Raw genomic sequence first — 21,633 nt, 5'->3', positions numbered from 1 at the left:
CCTCGTGTCGTCCACATGACGTGTTTAATCCAGATGAGCCCTCAATAGGGCGTAGAGTCTGCCATGAAAGCATCCAAATCCGCAGGTACGCAAAACGGTGCTAGAAAGTCATCCAACATTTCAGCAGCAACATCACTATAAGCTGGGAAGCCCGTCATATTGAGATCAAGCCCTGGCATTCGGTTAGTATCAAGAATTTCGGAAGACGCAGACGTCGTACCTCTATCCGGCTCGTGCTGCCCATCATCATCGACTTCCAGTTTCACAATCTCTCCGCATTCTGATATCTGTCCATACTTCCATATAATATCATTGTGGCCAAGAAGCGATGTCCGCGTGCGGTCAAAGCTCCTGCTGTGACGATTGAGTTCTTCCGAGTCGATATTGCATGGCTCGTCCTGTAGGGAATAGCCACTAATTTCATGATATCTCCGCAGTGATCGAAGATGCTTCTCCTGCATGAATGATCAGTCACCCACCTGTACCACAATTAAAGCGAGTTACACTTACAAGACCGGCTACTAACTTCCATCTCTTTCCAACGCGACTCATCACCAGGGAGTTTGTTTTAATATTCGTCGTTACCCTGGCAGCTACGTCTGTTGCTTGACACCACAAAAACGGCAATTGAATTGCGGAAGAACAGTAAGCAGAGTATCCGATAAACCCCGATTGGTCTTTGTTATGTGATGTAGCGCATTTTTGCAGCAGCGAAGATATGTGCTTGGCGTGGTCGAATGCCGTTTGTGCGGATCGGGTTTGCGCATCGCCATGGCCGGGACTAACCCGACAGAAGGTGAATAGAGGAATTATGGAGGCATGAAGGACGCATAAACTTTGATGGAAGAGAACGTTGATCAGGAGAACTTGGGACAGCGCCGATGGGTCACAATTCCGTGCCTTTGTTTCAGTGAAGGTGAATACTTCGGGCAAGCTGTTCCGCCATTTTCGGAGTTCGGTATCCATGGCTTGAATAGTCGCTAGTCTTTCACCGAATTCCAGCTCTGTACTCTGTATGAATTTGTGGACTTTCGTCCTGCAGAGAGTTAGTACATCTTTTGGAGTTGTGCATGATGAGATACGGTGAGGGAGGGAGAGCTGTACCAAAGACCGCCGATTCTAATTATCTCAGCAAAGAAACTATTATCCCTTTCCGAATCGGTAAACATGATCAAATTTTCAGAAAGCCGCCCGCGACTGAAATCGTCTTCGCCCCATGGAAGAGGAACCTTTCCCAGGGTCTCGAAAGGCACGATCCAATCGTTGAGCATGCCTGAAAGTCGACTCATTGTATATGACGCCCAGAATCGCCTTCGGCTCATCTCAGCAGAGAGAGATGTATCGTTAGAAGAGATACTGTCCGGAAAGTTGAGTATACGCGCAATGCAGAAGGTGTTGCATCCAAGAAGAAATGAGCGCTGCCATTGCCCTTGGCAGTACCAGAATAGTGTCAGATTCAATAGAGTTACCATATTTTCTTCCTGTGGAGAAGCCAGATCTGCAAAGACGAGCGATTGAGCGTTGTCGGCCCATTCTGAAGAGAAGCCGTCGTTGAACAGATATGTGTCTTGACTGCTACCAACATAAAAGCTATGTGGTTGTCAGTATCTTGCTGTACAGTCCCCGGGATCAGTAATCAGCAACATACCTTGATGCAACTGCACAGACGCTGAGAATGACATGCTTCTTGACGCTATTGTTGCCTAAAGCTTGGCGGAATGTCGGTGGATGGAGAAGCAGCGGCGCATAAAAGAACTCGGAAAAGTAACCGTCCACCAGTTTGGACAGCAGGGCTGCGGGAATACCGAGATCACCACGAACGTCCTTAGGAGCTATAGAATCTACCGTAACAGCAGACGGCACATTGTTACGTGGGTTTGGTGCCCGTTGAGCAGTAGCTGCTGGTGTCCATGTGCATGGTCGTCGCAGGCGGCTGCATCTTTTGCATGATGGCCTCTCGTTGCTACAGCGAACCTACAAAGGTTAGCTTCATGCGATCCTTGTCGGTATCCCTTGCATTTCATGAAGTAATATGATATCAGGCATACCTTTAACGACCTGCATTCGTCGCAGGCTTTGCGTGGTCTACCGCCCAGGTGGTTTCCCGGACCAGTCGGGGCTGGACGCTGTTTACTAGAACTCATTGTCGCGTGTAGTAGTCGACCATTTATCGTCGCTAACGTATACTGATGTCGGTATTATACACAAGACCAAGTTTTCCGAACTGTAAATTAGAGGAGAAATGTTTGGTTTGCTCGACATGAAGTTGGGAAGCATGAGGGCCGTTCGGGAAACACGGAAAACCAATGCCGATCAGAGAGGACGCCACTGGCAACCTTGGTAAGTCTCAACACAACCTAGGAGTATAATCATGTCATCTAAACACACCAGCTTCATCGACACAATTACCTCGGTTAGAAGCCATCGATTTAATAAGTCGGTATGTTGTCAATGTCCCATGCTACCAACAGCACCTTTCTACACGCCAGCTCGGCATTGCTAACGCCACCTTTTCTACAATAGATGAACCATTCCAGTGCTACCTCGTGTAATAACCTCACGCTGTCGGCATCAGCCATCCTAGGCAAGGGGCGGCGGACTCAGTTTTAGCAGCTAACCATGTCAAGCTGGTACGGAGGCGGCTCAGGCGAATCACTATGTGTGAATTGAACTGCCTTACAACTCTTTTCGGGTTTGAATGCTATGTAATAGCTTTTGAACATGGTACTTGGTAGCAAGCCACTCAAGGATTTAGACGAGAGTAAATATTTGTTCCAGTCGCTTGTAAGTATAGTCAATTCACTATAGTCCAGCATATTGTCAACCGCGTATGTACAAAACTGGCGCACTCATAACTCAAACCATAACCGCCCTCTTCACGACGTTCTTCAGCATCGATAGTAGCATTTCATGCTCCAGCCGTTAGCATTCGCGCAATGCCCACCGCCTGTCTTGCCACCGACACTAGCAATCTTGTTCTGACACGACGTATCGGAATAGAGGTCACAGTTTGTAGAGTAGGTACCGTCGCCAATGGTCTTGACCGAATAAAATTTATCAACGTAGCAGTTGCCAGCACAAGTTGGCTTATAGCCCTGAATGTGGTCGCGATCGGCGCATCCAGTGCTGCTGTAGTATCGCACACACTCGCCGTTGGCGACCCCGGGGAGGCTGCCGCAAACTCCTCGCTTGTCCAAGCCATTCTTATTTCGTAGGTCGACGACCTTGAGGCCATCAGGAGTGAATTCAGGTAGGTTCATGTTATAAAAAGTTTCATCGTCAAGTTCAACTGCAGTGGGCACGGCGCCACTGGAGTGGAAGAGGGTGATGAGAGTGATGGCAAAGGTAGAGAAGTGCATTTTGTAAGATGATTGAACGAATTAGATTGCTCTGGATAGTTGTTTTATTTGAATCAAATTGGAGGGAACGTCAAGTTTTATACTTGGACATGATGGCATCAATGTCGCACACGCGCCAGAACATTCCGCGACGAATGACACAACACTTGTCATTATTTTGTTTGAACTGAGGAGAGGGAAACATCGATAAACATTCAGAATTCTCCGCGAGTAAACTAATGCATAAAAGAAGCTCAAACTGACCCGACAGAGCCGAGGCGCGTATAATCGGATGTTGAGGGGCCTACTGCGGCAGTTGGTGCCCTTGGTAGCCATAACACAATTGGTGTAATTTCAAGGGACTTAACGAGTTCGGGCCGAGCCCGATGCATCTGAACATGATCAGAATGAAATCAGCTCATTGGCTTGAAATTTCCGGACTTAACAGCCAAGATCTTAGTCGGACAGCAAACTACGACGCTACGGGTCCATAGCCGCTTACTCTTATGTCAGAGTTGATTGAGATACATTGGAACTTGATGTTCTAGATCGACTGGAGCTGAAGATTCCACAGCTAGTCTGGCTCTGCGTTGTTACTTTCTTCCACCAATATGTTTAGCTTTTCTGTTGCACAAGGATATTTTTGCTACCCGTTGCAACCGTTGGTAAAGCCTTCAGTTGTAGACGACCTATCGAGTTGAAACCCTGAGTTTAAGACATGGTGTAGAGTGGTCGTCGGCGAAACTGCCTGCGACGAACCGACCTATCTCGGCAACTTGACTACAAACTGATTACAGTGTCAGTTAAATCTTACAGCCGAAATTACTATGAAATGATATTATCACCATAACACCAATCACGTGTGTCAGCACTTTAATCCAAACATGTAAACAATCAAGTTTCTGTAACATCTACATTTCGAAACCTTCAATTAAGTAACTCATATTAAACATACAACACCAATGGCGACTCAAGCAGACTACGACCGCCTCGGCGTCTGGGCCGTGATGCTCAACCGCGACGCCGGCGTCAACCGCCGCGGAGCCAAACGAACAGTCCCAATGGAAGTCTTATCCCTCGGTCTTCACCGCACAGGAACAGCATCCATGAGAGAAGCATACGAAATCCTAGGCTACCCCAACCCGTACCACTACGCAAGCATCTTCGCCAACGTTCAAGACGCGGACCTATGGATCGAAGCCCTCCGCGCCAAGTACAAAGGCGTGGGCAAACCCTACGGAAGAGTAGAATTCGACCAACTCCTAGGGCAATGCGGCGCCGTCACAGACACACCAATCGTGTGTTTCTGGAAGGAACTCGTGGAAGCGTACCCCGAGGCCAAAATCGTGCTGGTTGAACGCGACGAACAGAAATGGCTTACCAGTTTCGCAGGCTTGATAGGTGGGATTCTCAACCCAGTGGGCAGGTATATTTTGCAGTACACGGATCCGTGGTGGTTTGGGAGGATTGAAAGGCTGGCTCTTCTCTGGGTAGGTGGTATGTATGGGTCGACGGATTTCAAGATCGCGAGACGGAATGCCCCCGCTGTGTTTCGCGATCATTACCGCGAGATACGGGAGAGTGTGCCTGCGGATCGACTGTTGAATTATAAACTTGGCAGTGGATGGGAGCCGCTCTGCAAGTTTCTCGGGAAGAGGGTTCCTGATGTTCCGTTTCCGCATCGCAATGAGGCGGACATTCTTAGTAATGCGTTTGGGGCGGCCATGGCAAAGGCGTTTAAGCATTCTGCATTGAATATCTTTTTGGTTGTGGGTGCTTTGTCGGGGATTGTGTGGATGGTGAGATGATTCATGATTGTATTGATGTTGGAGTGGCGGTTGTGTTTGGTGTTGAGGTATTGCATTGTATTGACGTTGGTCTTTGGCGGCTGAGATAACTTTGACTCGTATATTATGCTGTTATACGAATTTGGTTAATTGCCAGCATCGTAAAAGATACATGGTCTTTGGACAAAATCATCTCTATGTATGTCCTATAGCACGGCAAACTCCAGAGGCACAGAACCTCTCTGTGTTCAGTTCTGCCAAGGAGTCTCAATAAGCGAATCATTTTATCCCAGAAGCGATCTTGTCAGCCACTTCCACGTCTTTATGCGTCTAGTTGTCAGGATGTGATGAGATCCGATAGTCGACGGCTGGCCTTTGTAATGTGACCCAACTACCTGGCGACCGAGTCACTGGCTATGAGTTATTTCCCTATACAACACGAGCTCTCTATGCTTTAAAGAGCCGGAATATTTATACTAATGGCAAATTTGTATAAGAAATCTTGAACTGTGATAGAACCCCGCCGGCGAAGGTCTTTAAGACTAGACGTCGATGCGTTTGTTCAACATGGTACTAGACTTCGAGATTCTTGGTTTGGCACGGGCAATCAAAAACCACTTCATTTCCGTCTGTTATCGCGTATATTGAGGGGTGTCGTTTCCTTGACTTTCACTCTACTTCAACATGTGTCAGCAATTATACACAGTTTTACGTTAGACCCCCTCCCTCTAGCTTCCCAATGGCGACCATCAGCAAACCAAATCTCACCAAGCCTGAAACTACGGAAGTTCGGCACGATTCAAATGATACAAGTGCCATAAAGACAACAGCGGCCTTTGATGAAAGATTGTGAGTGTGCTTTTCCCATTAGGTTCCGCCAAAAGTATAAAAGGGAGACATCTCAGCCTTTGAAAGTATGAACCGTAAACACAGCATCTCAGAAAACCGCAACCTCATCTATTCTGTGCCTGCCCGACAACCTCAATGCAAACCCCGGAGCCTAAACTGGTACGAAAGTCTTTGGCGCCCTTCTTCAACACATCATCTCAACACCGTCGCCATGATGATGGACCACACGTTGCCGCAATTGCCTCCAGTCTTTGACGCAACCGCAGACACAATTGTATCTGATGCGGAAGCTGTCATTAAAAGGACCAATAACGTTTGGAATAAAATTTGTGCAAACATAAGCACCAGTGACGCAACTTTCGACAACGCCATTCTTCCCATTATTCGCGATGAAAATGTCAAGCTCGTTTGCACGCGACTCATAGCCTTCTATCCCAGCGTTGCGACATCCAAAGCTCTACGTGAAGCAGCTCGTGAGGCAACCAAGCTTCTCAACGCGAGCGACATTGTGCTTTACTCCCGCGTTGACATGTTTCAGCTTGTGAATTCTGTCAATTTGAAAGCACAAAATGGCGTCGTAGATTTGGACCCTGAATCCCGCCATTATCTGGCCAAACTACGTCGCAAATTCATCGAAAATGGATGCAACATCGATGATCCAAATTTAAAGCACAAATTCTCCTTGAAACTGACAGAGCTCAAAAGAATCAATAGCCAAGTTAGCCAAAACTTCCATGAAGAAACAGCAGGCGTCTGGTTCACAAAGGAAGAATTGGCTGGCGTTCCAGAATCTCTCATGGGTCGATTTAGAAGGGGTTCGGGTGAGTATGAAGATCGGTACTGGGTTTCTACCAAGACACCATTTAGTACGCCGGTCCTGCGGTATGCAGATCTAGAAGAAACGAGGAAGAAGATATTCTATGCCGTGAAAAACAGACTCCCCGAAAATGTGAGCCTCTTTCGGCAGCTCGTTTTGCTTCGAGATGAGATTGCACGAATGCTCGGCTATGCCCATCATTTAGCGTTCACTACATCTCAAAAGGCAGCTCAGACCCCAGAGTTTGTGTACTCTTTGCTCAATGAGCTCAGGGAGAAAATAGAACCGGCCGCCGCACAGAATGCCCAAGAACTTCTGCAACTCAAAATAGCGACACTTGGTCAAGACAATGTGTCCAGTGATGAAGTAAAGCTGTGTCTGTGGGACCAAATGTATTTTGCTAACAAGCAAATGGATGACATCAGGCCGAATCAAGAAAGAGTGTCGCAATACTTCGAGCTCTACCATACACTCGAGCGTATTCTCAACATACTTGGTGGTCTTTTGGATACTCGCCTTGAACTCATCACTGTAGAGCGTCAGGCTCAAATTGGAGCGGGCCGGCCGCTCACATGGCATGAAGATGTTCTATTATACGCCGTCTGGGACACCAGAGATGAAGCTTTTCTGGGCTACGCATACGTTGACCTCTTCTCCCGCGACGGGAAATATACGCATAATGGACATTATGCTCTCAATTGGGTGGGTTCTAAGTGCTGCATCGCTACCAGCTTATGACGAGTTTGCTAATTGGAACTGATAGGGATTCGACCACCCGGATAACTCCAAGTTTTACCCATCCTCAGCTTTGGTCATGAACCTGAGCAAGCCGACTGCAACTAGCCCAACACTGTTGACCATGGATAATCTGCGCATGTTGTTCCATGAGCTGGGCCACTTGCACCACAGTCTCCTAACAAAGACAAAATACGCATCCCTTTGCCAAGTTGATCGTGATTTCGTCGAAGTGCCAAGCATAATGCTTGAACAGTTTCTCTGGCTGGAAGGTCCTATCAAAGAGCTATCGTATCACTATTCTTACATCTCACCACAGATGGAAGTTGCCTGGCTCACGACTCACGGCTCGGTGGAAAGGCCACCTGAGAAACTTACTGATGCAGAGGCAGCTGCACTAGCCGTTCAAGATCCAAGAAGCAACGTCAGAGCCGAGCTGACCCAATTGTTCTTTGCGTCATACGATGTTCTGGTTCATGCACCAGAATCTCATGAACAGCTTGAGAGAATGAATCTGACAGAGGAATTCAACAAACTGCAAGTCTCCATTCGTCGACTTCATGGCGGAGAGGCATGCGGTGACGGATGGGAATGGAGTCACGGCGAGTCTGTATTCAGAGCAATATCTGGTAGTTATAGCGGAGGGTACTATGCATACATTATGTGAGTATCGTCCTGTGGTCAATATGATGCGATGCCGACGCTGACAGTTGCTAAAGAGGCAAAGCTTGGGGTTTGGATATTTTCGTCAACTGTTTCAAAAGGGATATCAACAACAAAGAAGCTGCTCGACGGTATAGAGACCTGTTATTAGCACGAGGTGGGCGACAGCCGGAGTTACAGACATTCGAGGACTTTGTTGGTCGGGGACCGAAATTGGATGCGTTTTTCTCTTGGTTGGGGGTATAGGTATTTATCCTCCAGTCGCAAATTCCTTGACTGATGCAAGCCGTGATGTAACGCCTTCGCATGGCTTGCGAGTTATAATGATTTCATATTCGAAAAAGGAACGGTGAAGCTAGTGGTAAGAACTTGCTGAGGGAATGTCGGGGGCGTTGTCTCAGCACTCCACTGGGATGCATTAGATGTAACTCTGAACCAACAAGTTCGCACATGTAGAAGCTAGTTGATCAGTCGAAGCTGTTTTAAAGTTGCATTGTAGAGTGACTCTGGGCCAACAAAGCGTCAGCTGAGATTGTTTGCAGATAGTGCCGCTAACATGACTGGTAAAATGCGAGAGATCAGTTGTTTAACTCACATCCAGTGGACATCCCGCATCAATTCCTCCTAATTTCATCATCAGCAGTGTTAGGAAAGTCTTCATCACTATTTAGGGCTGACCTGGTTGGGGCCATCCTATGCCCTGAGCCCTGTGAAGGAAGACGCGGCATTCTTAAGTGGCGTTCCAGTTGGCTCAAGCTCTCTACTAAACCGTAAGATGTCCGTTCTCCATCGATTTCACGAAAAATCCATCCGACGTCTGACAGTGTTGTTGGTTCTAAAGAGGAAGATCAACAGAAATGTGTTGGTGGCTGACTTGCAAGTGGAGTTGGAAATATTCGATTTGACAATCTATCAATGCCAACGACATCTAATTTAGATTCGGCTCCGCTGTGGAATTGTCCGGAACTAGTAGTGCGCTGGTAAGGGTAGCATTGACGGCATCGGGTGCTACATGATGACTTGAACCAACAGCAAACCACTGCCTCCATGTCAGGTTGCTGCCTCTATACCAGCACCAGCATATGCATGGTCTACTTATTTAGGCAAGGCAGCTTGCTGTAGCCTAGACTAAGCTTTATAAATAAGCCAACTTGAGAATTTCAATTCAGTCAACCTTTGAAATACGAGACATCGTGTGAACAATACCAAGCATGACAGTCAACCACAACGAAGACCCTGACTCCCAAGAGAGAGAGCAATTCATCCGAGACATAATTCGCCGGAAATACGGCCGCGATGTAGGACAATTACCTCTTCTCCATGAAATACAGTGCTTGTAAACTAACTTTCCTGTTCTTACATCTAGGTCAGCGCCGTTGCTCGCCTCACCGGTGGCATCAACTGCTTCACCTACGGCGTCGCTATCTCTGCCGTAGATGCGTCCTCTAACAGCAAACCATCCAGCACTGTCGGTCAGCCTGGTTCAACCGCTCTCCCCGACTCCGCGACGGATCTCGTTATCCGCTTATCGAATCCAGAGTCGGGGCTTAATGAGGCTGTTAGAGTTCAGAATGAAGTGGCCATGATGATTCTCGCTCGAGAGGTTCTTTCACCCTTTGGAAGGCCTGTCGTGCCCAAAGTATATGGTTGGGCACCAGGTGACACAGGCAGAGGATGGACACTATGCGAGCGCTTGCCCGGCGTGCCCCTATCAGAAAAGTTCGATTCCTTAACCAAGGAAGCCAAGAGCGAGGTTCTCTCGCAAATCGCACAGATATTCAAGCTTATCCAGCTGTATCGTCTTCCCAGCTCGATCGAGGGGTATGGTGGCTTAGGATTTGACCAAAATGGCAACATCGTGACCGGTCCAACATCCATTCCAGGCGGCGGTCCTTGTATGAGGCACGTGGATTTGTATGCTGAGTACTTGCAAACACAGATAGACCTATCCAAGAAATGCGACATCGTCCAAGGTTGGAGCAGTACGGACATCCCAGACCATATTGAGAGAGTGAGAGAACGGCTTGCGAAAACTGCTGAATGGGAAAAGACACTCCGCCCGACGCTTGTCCATGCAGATTTCGGTGCGTTGGCCGGATAAAGACTACCAGGTCAAGATATTTTAGCATTGCTGACATTTTGTTAGACACGCATAACATGCTGTTTGACCCGGAGGCGGGCCACATCACCGGCCTTGTTGACTATGACTTTGGTCACATTGGATCCTTAGCAGACGAATACTTTTATTCCATCTGCACACTAGGGGATCTGGTTGGTCCGGTTCCGAAGTATGAGAATAATGAGAACCAGCGTCAACTGGCAAGCTCCCTTCTCAACGGCTTCGACCACGACGCACTCGCCGGCAGGCCAAACAAGCCTGTGAACTGGGAGCTGGCGCTTATGGTAGATGACGAGCTAGCAAAGGTCGGTGTTCAACGTCCTCAGGACATTCCTGCGATTGAAGAGCTTTCTTTGAGGTACTGGTTCATCAATCATCTTAGCCCGCCTTATTATCAAACCAAGGGATGTCGATGAGAAAGAAGACACTAGAAGAGATGGAGCACATTTTGAAGATTTGGGGAATTTAGGGCGTTTTCTTCATGTGACTGTTCAATTTGGTAGTAAATATGCAAATGATGGGATTCTCAGCCTTGACAGAGTCATCCATGCATGATCCACAGATGCCACACCTGAGAAACATAACGCTTAACCAGAGAGGCACGTCCTATCCTCAAAAGATGTCAACATGATGGATGACTCATGCAAACGTTCCATGTTGTGGTAAATAAAGCAATCAGGTTTCAAATCACGACCCGTCGACGAAAACCATCTTCCAAATCAGAAAATATTTCTCACAATGGATTTGTTCCGGTCAGAGGAGTTCACCAACCATGTCCGGCATTTGATGAAACAGCATCGCGTGCCCGGACTCTCCATCGCAATTCTGCAAGACAATAACATACATTCCACTGGATACGGACTCGCTTCCATCAGCCCAGAGAAGCCATGCACTGCAGACACTCTCTTTGACATTGCCTCCGCTTCGAAATCATTGACGGCTGCTTCAGTGGCAATGCTTGTCGACGATGATGACCACTACCCTGAAGTCCAATATGATGCGATAATGTCCAAGTTGTTGCCCGGTGATTTCGTATTGCATGACCCGTCATACACTGATGGCGTTAATATTGATGATGTCTTCGGGCATAGAACCGGGCTTGCACCGTAAGTCATTGGTACACTTCATTGCACATCGGTTTTCTGATAACAACTACAGATGCGATCTGTCGCTAATGAGCCCACGGGCAGAGCAACCAGATGATGCCCGTTCCATCACAAGAAACATGCGCAACTTGCCAATTGCCGCACCAATACGTTCAAAATACATGTATAGCGATATGATGTATACGGCACTAACACTTCTCGTTGAGTCCAAGACTGGGCAGAGGTTTGGCGACTACTTACAAGAGCGCTTCTTTGGGCCCCTGCAAATGACCTCAACCAATTTACAACCGGGAACAGCTAAGGATAAAGGCCTTGGACCCCGTATGGCGGCGGCATATTGTTGGGATCGGGAGAACAAATCATTTAAAGCGTTCGACAATCCTGACCGGCCGGAGGGCCAAGGCGCAGGCTCAGTCATCACGAGTGTGAATGACTACATCAAATGGGTTAAAGCTCTGATGCTTCATGAAAGCCCGGTCACCGAAAACATGTACAATGAGCTGATTAGATCCCGAAGTTTCCTTGAAGTCGAGCACAATGAGAAGTGGCTCGGTCCATTCACTTCTCAAACTACTGCTGGAGCCGGACTCGAAATGTTTTACTACAGGGGATATCTTGTGGTCGGTCACAATGGGCTGGTTCAAGGATTTGCTTCAAGGCACTTCTTTTTGCCCCAGTTCAAATTTGGTGTCGTGATCTTTGCCAATTCTTCTAGTGCCGGGCGCGTCATCGAAATCATCTCCCGCGAACTCATTGATGCCGCACTGGTCGTGCCTGTGGCGGAGCGACACGACTGGTCTGGCAGCATAGCACTAATCGACCCGGATGGTGCCTTTGAGCGTCGTGTGAAGAGAATGGACGAGGCAGTCCGTGCCAGCTTTACCCCAGACAGCGACGAGTCATCAGAGAAACAGACTCTTCCGTTGGACGCATATGTTGGAGTATACAAGAACAAGGGGTTCCACAACTTGACTGTCCAAATTAAAGAACAAAAATTGTTTATTGACGCGTCGGATCGTTCGTTCGGCTTCACCATTACGTTGGATCATGTGTGTGACCAACGAAAATACGTTGCACACCGAAGCGATTTCTTTGAGGGCGGTGATACACCAATTCGAGCGGAGGTCATATTGGAGAATGGCCGTCCGGTGCGCTTGGGCCTGGAGCTTGAAGAAGAGTTGGAAGAACTTATTTGGTTTGACAAGATCAAGTGACTGTATTTGGAAGAAGTTGAAGGATTGCAGATCAAGAGTTCAAGGATCTTGAATAAGGATGACGACGTGAGTCAGATGAGCGACAGGCGCATATTCGTTCAGAAACACTAGTTTTGGTTACAGTCTATGGCGAAAAGATATATCATATTCAGGTCTCCCCTAAAATATGACAAACACACAATAGTTACACCACGCGATATGCGGCAACTCTTGCTCAACCACATTCGCCGCCCACCAAAGCCTTGAATAAATGAGGGCACCCCCGACTTTAGGGCCCTCTACCAAGCGCATAAGGGCAATGCTAATAAGCAACGCCGCGGAATTAAAGCTCTAACGAGATGGGGTGAAACATGGAGGCTTACCCAATGTCATATGGGGGTCACGTTTCAATCGCTATAGGAGCGTCCGTATACGGCTATAGTTCCGGGGTAGCGGTGGAAACTCCATTGCGATGGGCCGAGATGTCAAGTCAACCTTGCATTTTTCTATTTTTGAAAGAGACGATTTTGACGTGTAGCAAGTTGGTGAACGGACAAGTCTGGAGGTCGGGGTGAGCAGCCTTGCAACGTTGTTGGGTTCATCATGGGAGCCTATTAAATTGTAGCGGCATAGGACAATGAGTCGCTGAATGCCGATCATGAGGATCGCATAACCGGAATTGCAGCTATCCGGCCATCCCTCTACGATCCTGGAAACCTTAATATTTGAACTGGTCAACTGTTGGATAGTCTGTGGGATGGGATGTCTGAAAAAGAAGAATAAAAAAAGGTCTGGATAAAAATGTGGCGTCTATGGAGCCAATTCTAAGTTGTGATTGGCTAACGTGCCGTTTCGGTCACTCCTTCCGAATTCATCCCATCACTTCACCCTGGTCAACTTCTTTGTTTTCTTTCTATTATGCAGGTTCAACCACCATCACACATGTAACGTGCACTTCGGCCGCATTACTTAACCAAAATCATCTCTATTAAATGATTTGCGTGAGGAGGATCCGGAGAAATCATGAGAAAAATGGCGGTTTCATACTGCTATGTCGAATTCTATGGCCATGTTTTGGCGTGCAACACCTGATGTCGCAAGTTGCAGTCGGTTGTCACGGATTCGCCCCGTTACCCCTTTAGCCTCAAACCATGACAGCAACGCCTCACGACACCACGCTACCAGCACCTGGACGCACGATGCTGCCCGAACTAGCGTCTTGCGGGATTTCCTCGTGGCAGCGGTTCAAGACCAGGGCCGCAAAAAGCCAAGTTCGAAGCCAAGTTTCACCTGGTGCGGCGATGTCTGATGTCTGGGATCTTGCACATCAGCCCATCCCAACTTTTGGTAGGGATTTTCGGCGGCTAGGAAGATTGCGAAGACGTATATAAGGACGAGAAAGATGGAATATCTGGAAGCTTTTTTACTCAAGCCAACCATCCGACTTTCCTTCATTCGCGAGAGCATCTGGTACAGCCGACCTGGAGTCGAATTTCTTTCTTCAATATCATTCATTTCTTTCTTGTAGCACCGGGTGCTATCTTTTACTGTAATTTCTCTCAACAATTTTTTTCTTTTAGACATTTCTTCTCCCTCTCTCAGACTTCAAAATGGTTCGCATCGCTGCTGCTTCCGTTCTTGCCTGTAAGTTATCCGGAAAAGGTTCTTCCATATTTCAGCCCAGCATTCTAATCCTTTCTTAGTGGCACTGACGGTTTATGCCGCCGCTGATCCTGCTGGTGCTAAGAACGTTGGAAACGGAAAGGGACAGCAGTTCATTACTGGCCAATGCCTCAGCAACGCTGACTGCGCTTCCGCCTGCTGCGCCCAGCAGAATGGCGGAGTAGGTGTCTGCTCTGGGGTTGGTGCTCAATTCCAAGCCGGCAAGACTGGATGCGGCTTCGTTGATCCTAATGGCGGTGCTGCCGCTGGTGGCAATGGTCAACAGAACAACGGCCAGCAGAACAACGCTCAGCAAGGCAATGGTCAGCAGAACAACGGCCAGCAAAATAATGGCCAAAATAACAACGGCCAGCAGAACAACGGTGCTGCTGGCGGAGCCAAGCCTGACCCTGCCGGTGCTAAGAACGTCGGCAACGGACAGGGCAAGCAGTTCATCACTGGACAATGCCTCAGCAACGCTGACTGCGCTTCCGCCTGCTGCGCCCAGCAGAACGGTGGTGCTGGTGTCTGCTCTGGTGTTGGTGCCCAGTTCCAGGCCGGCAAGACTGGCTGCGGTTTCGTTGATCAGAATGGTGGCGCCGCTGCTGCCGGTAACAACAACAACGCTGCCGGTAACAACAAGAACGCTGCCGGTAACACCAACAATGCTGCTGCTGGTGGAAATAATGTGGTTGGCGGAGCCAACAATGGCACAGATGCTAACGCTGGCAACGGAAATGGTAATGGAAACGGCAACGGAAATGGCAAGGCTGGAAAGAAGGCCAGAGGAAAGGGCAAGAAGAACAGAGGCAACGCCTGCAACGCAAACAACAACAACGGTCAGAACGCCAACCAGGGTCAAAACCAAAACAACCAGAACGGTCAAGGTGCCCAGAACGGTAACAAGAATGGTCAGAACAACCAGAACAACGGTCAGAACCAGAATGGCCAGGTTCAGAATGGTCAGAACCAGAACAACCAAACTGCTGATGCTGGTCAGAACAACCAAAACCAGAATGGCCAGAACAACCAGAACCAGAATGGTCAGAAGGGAAACAAGAACGGCCAGAACAACCAGAACAATGGCCAGAATCAGAATGGCCAGAATGGCAACAAGAACGGTCAAAACAACCAGAACGGTCAGGGTGCTCAGAACGGCAATAAGAACGGTCAGAACCAAAATGGTCAGAACCAGAACGAGCAGAATCAGAATGGTCAGAACAACCAGAACAACGGCCAGAACCAGAACGGCAACAAGAACGGTCAGAACCAAAATGGTCAGAACCAGAACGAGCAGAATCAGAATGGTCAGAACCAGGGTCAGAATGGCCAGAATGGTCAAAACAACCAGAACGCGCAGAACGGCAACAAGAACGGCCAGAACCAGAACAACCAGAACCAAGCTGGTCAAAACGCTCAGAATGGCAAGAAGAACGGTCAGAACCAGGCTGGTCAAAATGCCCAGAACGGTCAAAACGGCCAGCAGGCTCAAGATGCAGAGGATGAAGAGTAAGGACAACATCCACAGGAGAGCTAGTAGGAGACAAATCTGGAGCCCGACAAGATGCCTGCAGCGGTGCAAGCCTTCAAATCGGCTTGTATCCAAGAGGAAGGAACACGATATTTGTCACATGTCATTTGCAGTCATGCTATCAACTTTGTAGAACAGAACGGATGGGAATATACTAAATGAAATGTACGAATCAAACCTGACCTAAGATGGCCTCTTTCAAGTGATGTTTGCGTAGAGTGTCAGGCAGACAGCATCAGGGGTGTGCCACCAAAAAGCAATTGCATCGGATAAGTGGAGATGTCCGGCATCCGTCCTCCATTTGTCACATCGGTGTTTTCAAGATTGACAATCCCTCCAATGCTTGGGGGTTGACGAGGAGCGTGTTGCATGAACCCCACTGGCAGGCTGTGGAACAAGCATTTGTGTCTTTTTTTACATCAAGAGAGGTCCGCTTCTTACTTGGTTGAGAAAAGTGAGTATTATGGCTTTGCCCAATTTGATCACCGAGCGACGGCAACATCGCAGGCTCTGGGAAAAGTATCACTCAATAAGACTTGCTCTTCTCTTCGTTTTCTTATTATATTCTACTGTGATTGATGGAGTGAACCGTCGTTCCAATCAGGCCACCTGTGGATAGGACAACGGATAAAAAAAGACCGCACGACCTTCCTGATCGGTACAGGCTGATTGTTGATGGGAATGACAAGGACTTGAAGGGTTGGCAAACACACTCCTCACATTGGCCCTAAAGCCCAATTGAAGCAATTGAAACGCTCACTATGAAGCAGGTTTAACGGCATTTCGGCACTGAAAAAGCTGGTTCAATTGGGAACTCGGTGAACTCGGCTTCTCTGTACCATGCCCTGGGATCAAGTAGGACAGGGTGGATGAAGGATTACACGAAACATTACACCACAGATCCCAAGGGAGCCAGAGTTGCACAGAGCACATCTGCGTCTCAACAAGCATGTTGGATCTTCCTTTTGCGGTTTTGTATGGATTCATCTATAGCAAACTGACGCTCCTCACCACAACCGAGCCGAGCCCAAACAAGACCACTTCAATAACCAAAAGGAAGCTGGATGGTCGCTTACTTTAATCAAGTGGAGGACACCCTTCGGAGAGGGCCGCTTCAACCCCAGACGGCACCTAAAATGTCCCAATGTGCGCCTCCTAGATTGGCGCTGATCTGCCAGGGGCGTCAACCACTAGGACGCTGATCCACGACCACGACGAACTCGACCTTCCAAGATGCGCAACATAAGCCGGTCCCACTGCCCTCACATGGCATGGACAAACAACCGTGAGTGGTGGGAGCTCGGCGACATCACGGAGGCTTGGGAACTAGAAAGCGTTGTGGTGCAAGCGATGCGATGGGCTTTGAAGGCTGGACTTGGCGCTACCCACTTAGCTGATGTGTAGAGCAATTTGGCGAATCTGAACTTTTTAATTCAAGGGTTGGGCGCCGATCGACAGTGCCATTCTAATAATGGGTTTCCGTAGTGGTAGGATCTGGTGTCGCCGGCTTATCTTGTTGTCGGTGCTTCTCTGCACCGACCGTGTAGGATATGGGATCTATATAAGAACAATGCGAGACCCTCGGTCAGATCCGTCGGTTTTTGTGTCCAGAGTCTCCTAGCTTCACTTTACTGTTGTTGTCCATCAACTCATCTTGTCCTCATACTTTCTTAAACTGTGACATACTCCAAGATGCAGTTCTCCGTCGTCAGCCTCCTCTCGCTCGTTGCCCTTGTCAGCGCCGCCCCTGCTGATCTCCAGCCTCGAGCTGCTACCAAGTGCGGCAGCGTCTCATACAGTGCCAGTGCTGTCCAGGCTGCTGCTAATGCTGCTTGCAACTATGTAAAGAACGGTGGTCATGCTGGATCGTCTACCTATCCTCACAAGTACAACAACTACGAGGGCTTCAACTTCCCCGTCAGCGGCCCATACAACGAGTTCCCTATTCTCAAGTCCGGCAAGGTCTACTCTGGTGGTATGTTTCGGATCGTGGGGTTCTACTCACTGCGCCGATAGTTTACTTACTTTTGCTTATACAGGTTCACCCGGCCCTGACCGAGTCGTCATTTCTAACTCCTGCCAGCTTGCTGGTGCCATTACCCACACCGGTGCTTCTGGAAACAACTTTGTCGGTTGCTCTGGCACTTCTTAAATGCGTCTAGCGAGCGGAATTTGTTCTGTGATTTGGAATATGGAACAGTTATGAGACCTGTTATGACTTTCACTTTAGTCTGTACATATGTTATCTGACGAGGCTGGAAATCCTTGATGTACATGATCACATTGAATAAAAGTATAGTCCTAGTAACCTAAAATGCCCTTTCCATAACGTGTTGATGCGTGGTAAAGCAGTCCATGATGTTCTATCTGCGCATTGCGAGCCAATTGCGTGCCTTTTCCGCCTTAACTAATGCAAGTACTTCAAGCGACTATAACTCCGCCTCTATTTTCCTAAATCCCATGATTTCATGTCGTCCCGGAACAATCTCTATATCGTATACCGAAAATACGAAGCCCTGTCACCTCTTTCTCGTTCACCCAACCGCTCCTGGACAGTCGACCACCGAGGATACTGCCGCGACGCCCGTGATTTATTCTCCCTTCGCAAATACCACGTCATAAACACAGTAAGCACACAACTCATGCCCATCATACCCAGCAGCACACCATGACCTGACACAAATCGTCTAGCGTCCTGTCGTCGAATGATAAAACCTGCAACGGCGCCCCCCAGATTGCCCTTTTCGGTATGTTAGCCACGCGTGCATGCAACTCTCATCGCCTGCCACAGACAAGGGTGGCGGAACTCACAAAGCCGATGTGCATGGCAATCCCAACTGCCCTTTTCGTTGAGCCCCCAATGTTGTTGGCGTTCCATGCGACATCCTGTGGCACGATGGGATAGGTCCCAATGGCTATCAAGAACGAGGACATGTATTCGATGGTGAGACTATTGGTTGCTCCTAGCATGATGAAGCCGACGATTCTGGTGAGCTAGTTAGAATGGAGAGACACTCAACATTTCATTTGCGTGTAAGTGGCGTCTTACCCAACAATGCAGAAACAAATAATGTACAGTCCTCTCTGGGAGTGTCTATCAGCGGCGATGCCACCGCCAAGAATGAACAAGCAGCCGGCGATGTGCGGCGGTATCGTCATCAATTTCGCATGCGCGCCTTGGTACCCCAGATCGTCGATGATTCCGGGCAGAAACTCTGAGATGGACGACATTGGTACCGTTATGCCCAGGGTGATGATCATGTGAATCCATATTTTCCAATCGAGAAGAGCGTCTTTGATGTACTTGAAACGAAACTCTTTGGGCATGGACGACTGCTCTTCGTCAATCCGTCGAAGTACTAACCGTCTTTCGGCTGATGCTAGAAAGTTGGCGGTTTCGGGGTAGTCCTGCATGAACCAGTACGCACTAAGGGCTGAAAAGCCCACGTCAGTATTTAATCTCGGAAAGTCGTTGTATTTGTTCCAAACGACAACATACCTGCAACAAAAGTAACAGCTCCCTCAATTATAAAGAGCCACGACCAACCATCCAGGCCCCCAATACCTTTCAGGTGCAAAATGCAGCTGCCAATAAGGCTATTAAATGATCCGCCTGCCACGGCAACGGAATAAAACATGGCTATGCGAAGGCCGCATTCATGACTCTGATACCACATGGAAATGCTTGAGGATATACCCATTAGTTTCAAGTTGCAAATTATACGGGTGAATGTGTTTCTCAACGGCGACTTACAAGTAGACCAGACCAGGAAAAACGCCGCCTTGCACAAGGCCGAGAAAAACTCGAGAGACAAGCAACCCGCCAAAACTCTGCACCATGCCAGTACACGTGGTTATAATGGCCCATCCTAGCATGAGCGTTGGTATCCAAATGGATGGTCGCCATGCTCTCAATACCAGATTTGAGGGGACTTGTACAAGGAGATAGGCGGGAAAGAAGATGGAAATGGCAATCTAGACTTGTCAGTGTTAAACCACGTAGTGCTGATTCTTGCGACAGTTCCATACATTGAAATCTTCTTTTCCAGTCATATGAAGAGCCTTGCCTATGCCATTTTCGCGGGCATTCCCCAAATTCGAGTGGTCCAAGCATGAAAGAAGATACAAGACGCAAATTATGGGCATGAGGTTGCGATCGACTTTTTTCAAGAGGCCTTTCACGTCTGACTTGAGAGGGTCCTCGACCAGTTCTTGGACGGATGATTTGGCGACCAAAGTGTCCTCTCGTGAGAGCGGCAAATCCAGATTGATATCAGGGCATTCTGACGATAGCCGCTCCCTTTCCATTGTTTATCATCGAGTTGATGTAATTATCGGCGTTTTTACCAAGCCCACGATTGAAATGGGCAAAATTTCGTCTCTCGTATAAAGGGAAAACTGGCGATGTTGTTTATTAAGAGTTGTCAATCATTTGGCGTGGTGGATTGAAGCGGCATGTCGACATCTCTCACGGCGTGAAGAACAACGCCCCATCTAAATGATCTTGAGGACCCGAAACTTGCGTACAAGTACGTATCAAGGGGCGGATAATCGGCGTGGATGACCTCAATATTCAACAGAGACATTGCCCCAACGAGCCTCCACTCTACAAGGGGAAGCTTTTGTTATGAAATCCAGACGGCGCCTCTCTGTCAAGAGATGAGACACGGCAGGTAATCTTTGGTCTTTGCATCGGCACTCGTGTGCCGGGTTCCTGGTAAATCGATTCGACATCAAATCAATTGCACACGAGTCCTCTGTTTACTGCGTCGCCTTGGGACCTGCATACCAGTGGAATTTGACGATCGTCGCGACGTCTCAACACTGCCTGCGACCATGCAATACGCAGCTTTATCTCTGGAACATTGTCGCATCATGAGCTTCAGGAGAGAAAAGATAAGCAAGCATAGAACAGTGGTGATGGCACGAATTCCAACATGACGGTCAGACTCGAGAGTTCTGCAAAACATTTGGGCGCAAATCGGGGAGTTTTCAACACAACCATCTTCACGGCCCGTTCCCAATACACCACCACCTTGAGCTCACAATCTCGCCACGGCACGCACTTTCATTTGCCAATCAATGTCGCTAATGTCAATCTTTGCTGTGTCCCCTGTCTGGCAGGGATGGATTTCTAGTCATGTCGGACCAATTGGATGAGTCGAATGAGTAGGATCCTCGCCAAAAAGGGCCAAATTTACCCAGATTGTCTTGGTGGCAGATGAGACAACATTTCCATCTCTGAGGCGATAGTAGGGGACATGACGCGCGGTCATATCTTGGTCCAGCGGCGAATGTTGTTTCTGAGAATCTTCTTCTGAAGTGATGGTGTCATTGTTGTGGTTTGAATGAGCGACTGTTGGGTGTTTGGTGTTGAAGTGAGCGAATGATGACGACTCCATGGAGACTAGCCTTCGACAGGAGTCGACTTGATGCATTATGAGAAAAGGCGCAAAGGAGAAAGGAAAAACAACATGAAAATAAGATGAAAATAAAAAATAAAACCCATAGCACTAACTAATTTTGCCTTGTCGGCTTTGTGATTCATGGCAATTTCATCGTCTTGCAAAAATGTTCCTTACCCTATATTTCCTAATCCGGTGTTTGGTACATCAAACCTGAGAGCATGATTGTGAATAAACTCACATTGTCTATGAGATTTCTCATATGAAACCAAATTGCTTCTCAACCGCAATCCTCTCGCGAATTTAAATAATCCTGCGCTGTGCGCGAACCCTACACCGGCCGGAATGAGGGTGTCGGGCAGAAATCTCAGTCACGGGAAGAAAACCCCCAACCGACAGTATGGATCCGAAAAGGAGTCGCAGCAAAT

The 21,633-nt window shown here is 48.2% G+C and overlaps 11 protein-coding genes across 11 annotated transcripts; 7 read left to right on the top strand and 4 right to left on the bottom strand.

The window, feature by feature from the left end:
- Positions 1 to 41: 41 nt before the first annotated feature.
- On the bottom strand, positions 42 to 2,144 carry VFPPC_03374 (transcription factor; the record flags this gene model as incomplete). The annotated part of the gene is made up of 6 exons (XM_018282883.1): positions 42 to 172; positions 221 to 455; positions 511 to 1,036; positions 1,105 to 1,590; positions 1,649 to 1,974; positions 2,049 to 2,144. The coding sequence occupies 6 exons, from the start codon at positions 2,142 to 2,144 to the stop codon at positions 42 to 44; spliced, it is 1,800 nt and encodes a 599-aa protein (XP_018147537.1).
- Positions 2,145 to 2,888: 744 nt separating this feature from the next.
- Positions 2,889 to 3,359, bottom strand: VFPPC_03373 (hypothetical protein; the record flags this gene model as incomplete). Its single annotated transcript, XM_018282882.1, has 1 exon — positions 2,889 to 3,359. The coding sequence occupies one exon, from the start codon at positions 3,357 to 3,359 to the stop codon at positions 2,889 to 2,891; it is 471 nt and encodes a 156-aa protein (XP_018147536.1).
- Positions 3,360 to 4,300: 941 nt separating this feature from the next.
- Positions 4,301 to 5,146, top strand: VFPPC_03372 (glycoside hydrolase family 43 protein; the record flags this gene model as incomplete). The annotated part of the gene is made up of 1 exon (XM_018282881.1): positions 4,301 to 5,146. The coding sequence occupies one exon, from the start codon at positions 4,301 to 4,303 to the stop codon at positions 5,144 to 5,146; it is 846 nt and encodes a 281-aa protein (XP_018147535.1).
- A 1,039-nt stretch (positions 5,147 to 6,185) lies between these two features.
- Positions 6,186 to 8,435, top strand: VFPPC_03371 (metallopeptidase MepB; the record flags this gene model as incomplete). Its single annotated transcript, XM_018282880.1, has 3 exons — positions 6,186 to 7,493; positions 7,555 to 8,189; positions 8,246 to 8,435. 3 exons carry the CDS (start codon positions 6,186 to 6,188, stop codon positions 8,433 to 8,435), a joined length of 2,133 nt encoding a protein of 710 aa, XP_018147534.1.
- A 965-nt stretch (positions 8,436 to 9,400) lies between these two features.
- On the top strand, positions 9,401 to 10,724 carry VFPPC_13454 (phosphotransferase enzyme family protein; the record flags this gene model as incomplete). The annotated part of the gene is made up of 3 exons (XM_018291231.1): positions 9,401 to 9,487; positions 9,556 to 10,273; positions 10,336 to 10,724. The coding sequence occupies 3 exons, from the start codon at positions 9,401 to 9,403 to the stop codon at positions 10,722 to 10,724; spliced, it is 1,194 nt and encodes a 397-aa protein (XP_018147533.1).
- Positions 10,725 to 11,046: 322 nt separating this feature from the next.
- VFPPC_13453 (beta-lactamase family protein) lies at positions 11,047 to 12,628 on the top strand (the record flags this gene model as incomplete). The annotated part of the gene is made up of 2 exons (XM_018291230.1): positions 11,047 to 11,414; positions 11,467 to 12,628. 2 exons carry the CDS (start codon positions 11,047 to 11,049, stop codon positions 12,626 to 12,628), a joined length of 1,530 nt encoding a protein of 509 aa, XP_018147532.1.
- Positions 12,629 to 13,021: 393 nt separating this feature from the next.
- Positions 13,022 to 13,267, bottom strand: VFPPC_15640 (hypothetical protein; the record flags this gene model as incomplete). The annotated part of the gene is made up of 1 exon (XM_018293393.1): positions 13,022 to 13,267. The coding sequence occupies one exon, from the start codon at positions 13,265 to 13,267 to the stop codon at positions 13,022 to 13,024; it is 246 nt and encodes an 81-aa protein (XP_018147531.1).
- Positions 13,268 to 13,658: 391 nt separating this feature from the next.
- VFPPC_15639 (hypothetical protein) lies at positions 13,659 to 13,916 on the top strand (the record flags this gene model as incomplete). The annotated part of the gene is made up of 1 exon (XM_018293392.1): positions 13,659 to 13,916. One exon carries the CDS (start codon positions 13,659 to 13,661, stop codon positions 13,914 to 13,916), a length of 258 nt encoding a protein of 85 aa, XP_018147530.1.
- Positions 13,917 to 14,217: 301 nt separating this feature from the next.
- On the top strand, positions 14,218 to 15,782 carry VFPPC_17512 (hypothetical protein; the record flags this gene model as incomplete). Its single annotated transcript, XM_018282879.1, has 2 exons — positions 14,218 to 14,251; positions 14,311 to 15,782. 2 exons carry the CDS (start codon positions 14,218 to 14,220, stop codon positions 15,780 to 15,782), a joined length of 1,506 nt encoding a protein of 501 aa, XP_018147529.1.
- A 1,710-nt stretch (positions 15,783 to 17,492) lies between these two features.
- On the top strand, positions 17,493 to 17,952 carry VFPPC_03369 (ribonuclease/ribotoxin; the record flags this gene model as incomplete). The annotated part of the gene is made up of 2 exons (XM_018282878.1): positions 17,493 to 17,775; positions 17,840 to 17,952. The coding sequence occupies 2 exons, from the start codon at positions 17,493 to 17,495 to the stop codon at positions 17,950 to 17,952; spliced, it is 396 nt and encodes a 131-aa protein (XP_018147528.1).
- A 336-nt stretch (positions 17,953 to 18,288) lies between these two features.
- On the bottom strand, positions 18,289 to 20,108 carry VFPPC_03368 (major facilitator superfamily transporter; the record flags this gene model as incomplete). The annotated part of the gene is made up of 6 exons (XM_018282877.1): positions 18,289 to 18,540; positions 18,612 to 18,786; positions 18,850 to 19,234; positions 19,300 to 19,484; positions 19,555 to 19,775; positions 19,830 to 20,108. The coding sequence occupies 6 exons, from the start codon at positions 20,106 to 20,108 to the stop codon at positions 18,289 to 18,291; spliced, it is 1,497 nt and encodes a 498-aa protein (XP_018147527.1).
- Between the last annotated feature and the right edge of the window lie 1,525 nt (positions 20,109 to 21,633).

Source organism: Pochonia chlamydosporia, chromosome 2, assembly GCF_001653235.2.
Source record: "Pochonia chlamydosporia 170 chromosome 2, whole genome shotgun sequence".
NCBI classification, from domain to species: domain Eukaryota; kingdom Fungi; phylum Ascomycota; class Sordariomycetes; order Hypocreales; family Clavicipitaceae; genus Pochonia; species Pochonia chlamydosporia.
This window is presented reverse-complemented; position numbering and strand designations above follow the sequence as displayed.